This window comes from Bos indicus x Bos taurus, chromosome 10 (genome assembly GCF_003369695.1).
Source record: "Bos indicus x Bos taurus breed Angus x Brahman F1 hybrid chromosome 10, Bos_hybrid_MaternalHap_v2.0, whole genome shotgun sequence".
Taxonomy (NCBI): Eukaryota; Metazoa; Chordata; class Mammalia; order Artiodactyla; family Bovidae; genus Bos; species Bos indicus x Bos taurus.
The window spans coordinates 21,678,447-21,683,361 of NC_040085.1; the positions used below are offsets into that span (position 1 = coordinate 21,678,447).

The window sequence follows — 4,915 nt, forward strand, 5'->3', positions numbered from 1 at the left end:
TTGCTCTGAAAATTGCTGTAGTGTCTTCCAGTTATGAAGGAGGTAGGTAGAATATGAAAGTGAAATATATTAGCAGAACTAACCAAACTGTAGCATTTGTATTGACAATAAAATGCTTCTATTAGTAATAACCCATTCTATAGAATTCAATTTTATGTGTATTTTTCAGAAAAAATGGAAGAATCCTGAGGTTGGTGAAAAAAATTCATTTTGCTGAAGAATAGTATATTTGAATTCTTACTTGTTACCATGGTAGAAAATCTTTTCACTGCAAATGAGAACACTTTGGTAAATCTATACTGACATAACTATCGAGTTTGTTGACTTCTCTCAGTGAAATGATTTCACATCAGTAAACATCCAAAGAAAATACTAAATAACATTCCTTGACTTTAAAGAAACATCCAGGTGCGCTCTAGAGGGCGGGGCGGCTACACCCCAGACCCCCTAATCATCTCCAGTTTCTGGTCCTGGCTATTCTGAGTCTCCTGACCTGGAGTTTGAGTATGATGACACAGACAAGTGGGCTGCAGAACTCTCAGAGCTCTATAGCTACACGGAAGGACCAGAATTCCTGTAAAAAAAAAAAAAAAAAGAAACATCCAAATCAATCAATCATGTCAGAAATGATCTCACAATAGGAATCCCATCCTCTTTATTGTCAATGACAAGTATGACTATATTTGTGCTAAGGAGAAGGGGACTAAAATGACTTTATGACTTGTTTTACTACTAGACTTCTTTTTATACTTGGAAATAAATTAGAATTGCTAAATATTTATAGGATTTTAAAAACAGTAATATGGAGCTTTAGGATAGGGCTATAGAATGGATAATGAAGAAAAAATGTAATTTCCAAGGACTGATTAAGTAGAGAAAACATAATACTACTCCCCCAAGAAATTTGATGAGCCATACTCTATCCTTTCATGACTCCACCAGACCCGTCAATTTCCTCTCCTCTCTTTTGTAGCTTCCCCTTCAAGCTACCGTTTCATTTTCTACTTCACTTACTGCAAAACCTCTGGACTCCCCAATACATATATGAAATGACTTTCGCAACTTATATCCAATGACCACTTTTCAGGCTCTTAACTTTCAGGTAGCAACTTACAAAGATATTCCAACAATACCTTTACATTTTATTATCATCATCCTTTACTTCCTTCCAAATGTATTACTTCTTCTAAAAATGATCTTTATGTTATATATTGCTATGCTAACTCTTATTATAGTTATTATCAGAATTAAAGCTGTGACAGTGTTCACAATTACTCAGAATTTAAAAAATTAGCATCATTTTTTTCTTATATATGTGTTGACACATGTCCTGTTATTACTACCTTTTATAATGGCTATTATTTAACTGCTTACCATTTGTTAGAAATTTATTAAACAATTGCTCATAATTCTGCAACAGTTCATGTCAACATAATAAAACAAGAATCCTATAGTAGGCATTCTAGAATCCTTTTCCAATTTCATTTCCTATTAAAATTTCTTCACATTTTATCTCAGCAAATATTTTCCTCACTTTTAAATTTTATTTTGTTTTTTAAACTTTTTTGACCACCCCACACAGCATGTGAAATCTTAAGTTCCCCCATCAGGGATCAAACTCACATCCTCTACAGTGGCATTCTCTTGCTTTTAACTTCTTTCTCTCATTTTTAAACCTTATTTTTGTGTTGTTATTCTTTTCTTCTATTTTTCATCTTTAATTTTATTTTGGCATAAATCTTTCTTCTAAGCATTTTCATATTACCAAATGTTAAGTATCAATTCTATCCTCTATAAATTCTTATAATTTATAGTTTCTCTTTCAGAATTCTCATAAATGTAAAGTTCCTATAAGACTGAATCTCTACATCTGTCTTAGTTTTCATATTGCTATCCAAGCTCCTGAGAGATTATGAAAATTATTTTTAAATTATGTCCCTCCCTCAATCCTAATAGAGTATTAGATTAGTGGGGATTTAGAAAAATTTTGATCCAACGCAGTCATTTAAAAGATAGGGAAACAAAATGTTGCTATGATAATTATTTTTAGAATACAAGTAAACTTTTAAATGATTATTGAGGAGCCAGGGATTTTCTATGAATCAGAGGTGATAACTCTCACTACTAATAATCATCTAAATCTATTGTGTAATTACCAAATAAAAAAGTTGAAATTCATAATAATCATAAGAAAGAATATAATTAGTATTTGCATTTACAAAATGGCAAAAGAAGTCTTAAAGAGGATGAATTCAAGATCCACAGATGCACATAAAACCCACTGTGATTGCCTCACATTAAATTGTGAACGAGGGTTTGTTTTAGTTTAATAGAGAAGTTTCCAATAACTGTATACAAGATTATTGTGATGAACTATAAACTACTAAAAATACCTTCTCAAAAATGCATGTCGTGAAAAGCCTTTGTAGATGTGACAATCATAGAGTTTTGTATGTATTTAAGAGCTATGATATGGTCCACAGAATATGAATTGTTTTGGAATTCAGCAAAAGAGGACATAAATGCACAGTGAGGGTATAAATTTAATCTGGCAGACAGGGTAACATGAAAAAAAGCATTTTATTAGGAATAAGCCCTAACATAAGTGGAAACACTAAAGCTTGGACAACTGGACTATAAGCATATCCAGGCAAAGAGTGTGGGATAAAATTGAGTTTAGATTGTAGGCATTTTGAATTCCTTTATGTAATAAAGCACAGAATGTCATCATAAGTGTGAACATAATGACACAAAATGGGGCTCTGAATTTGAACACAATATTTCTGACTTTCTTCTCACTCCATTCAAGGTAACTACAGAGGATATTTCCTGGAATGAATCAATAAGTGAAACAAATCACTCCACGGTGACTGAGTTCATTTTTCTAGGACTCTCCAACTCTCAGGAACTCCAGATTTTCCTATTTGTGTTCTTTTTTGTATTCTATGTAGGAATTGTGTTTGGAAACCTTCTTATTGTCATAACTGTGGCTTCTGACTCCCACCTTCACTCCCCCATGTACTTCCTGCTGGCCAACCTCTCACTCATTGACCTGTGTCTGTCTTCAGTCACAGCCCCCAAGACGATTGCTGATTTTTTCAGTAAATGTAAGGTAATTTCGTTCAAGGGCTGCCTTGCTCAGATATTTCTCCTGCATTTCTTTGGTGGGAGTGAGTTGATGATCCTTATAGCCATGGCCTTTGACAGATATGTAGCAATCTGTAAACCCCTTCACTACACTACAATTATGCGTGGCTATGTATGTGTTGGCTTTGTGGCTGCTGCATGGGGAACTGGCTTCCTCCACTCAGTGAGCCAGTTGGCCTTTGCAGTGAACTTACCTTTCTGTGGTCCCAATGAGGTAGACAGCTTTTATTGTGACCTTCCTAGGGTCATCAAACTTGCCTGCACAGATACCTATAGGTTGGATATCATGGTCATTGCTAACAGTGGTGTGCTCACTGTGTGTTCTTTTTTTCTCCTAATCACCTCATACACTGTCATCTTAGTGACCATCCAGCATCTCCCTTCAGAGAGGTCATCCAAGGCTCTGTCTACTTTAACTGCTCATATCACAGTAGTTCTTTTGTTCTTCGGACCATGTATCTTCATTTATGCCTGGCCATTCCCCATCGAGTCATTAGATAAATTCCTTGCTGTCTTTTGTTCTGTGGTCACTCCTTTCTTGAACCCAATGATATACACACTGAGGAACAAAGACATGAAGACTGCAATGAGACGGCTGAGAAAATGGAATATCAATTCTAGGATAAAGTCTTAGATCTCTTATAAAATTAATCTGTGAGATTAAACTGAGATAATGGCATATTATATAGTATCAGTGAATTATTTAGAAAATCTATGAAAAATCATATCTTCCATTTCATATTCTGTATCAACTGTCAAAGAATATTTACATTCACAACCTCATTTTATTCTTTGACAATCTTGTTATATTTTTGAATACAGAGGCAAACTAAACATTTTACTTGGAAAATATGATCTCACTAATTCTTCTAACAATTAAAGGCATAAATATGTTGACATTTGTACACTCCTGTGCCTTCTTGGATGGTCCTGAGGGTAAAACAGAGAAAGATAGAAACTAGGTTGACTTAGGATTTTTTTTTTAATTTCTATTTGGCTCATTTTACCTAAAAACATCAAGAAGCAAATGCTATACACCTAATTCAAAAAAATATATATGTTTAGTGATAATAATATATATGTCAACTTTTAAGAGGTTTAAAAAAGAAACTCCTCCCATTATAACAGTTTAACTACTATCATTGTAACATCCCATAATCCATGAGTGTATTATCAAGAAAGACAGGAAGAGGGGCTTCCCTAGTACATCAATGGTGAAGAGTCCATCTGTCAAAGCAGGGGACATGGGTTCTATTCTTGATCTGGGAGGATCCTATATGCCATGGGACAGCTAAGCCCATGTGCCACAGCTACTGAGCCTGTGCTCTACAGCCCATTGACATGCAACTACTGAGCCCACGGGCTACAAGTACTAAAGCCCATGCCTAAAGTCCATGCTCCACTACAAGAGAAACCACTGCAATGAGAAGCCTGCTCACAGCAGGGGCTAGAGATTAGCCCCTGCTCACCACAACTAGAGAAAACCCAGATGCAGCAACAAAGACCCAGCACAGTCATAAATAAATAAATAAATAAATCTTATTTTTAAAAAAAGAATGACAGCATAAGCAAGTCTGCCAATATAAAATTTGTCTTGTAGGCACATGACATCCTGTGGTATACAACAGTTCATAGAATAAATGCATTTGGAGAGATTCAATTCTCTCAACATGTTGGCACACTGTGTATCATTTGGATTCATCCTTGTCACTTTTCATGGTTAGCTTTCACAAGCATGGGCTTTGAAGTCAAAAAGAGATGGGTTTGA

General features: G+C 35.0%; 1 protein-coding gene across 1 annotated transcript; it reads left to right on the forward strand.

Annotated features, from left to right (window-relative positions):
* The first annotated feature begins 249 nt into the window (after positions 1 to 249).
* On the forward strand, positions 250 to 3,781 carry LOC113899613 (olfactory receptor 4F4-like). The gene is made up of 2 exons (XM_027552869.1): positions 250 to 288; positions 2,810 to 3,781. Exons 1-2 carry the CDS (start codon positions 250 to 252, stop codon positions 3,779 to 3,781), a joined length of 1,011 nt encoding a protein of 336 aa, XP_027408670.1.
* The last annotated feature ends 1,134 nt before the right edge of the window (positions 3,782 to 4,915 follow it).

Coding starts and splice junctions, on each gene's coding strand:
- LOC113899613 (XM_027552869.1), top strand. CDS start 250: ATGGTAGAAAATCTTTTCACTGCAAATGAGAACACTTTG. Junction 289..2,809: donor CTGCAAATGAGAACACTTTG/GTAAATCTATAC, acceptor ACTCCATTCAAG/GTAACTACAGAGGATATTTC.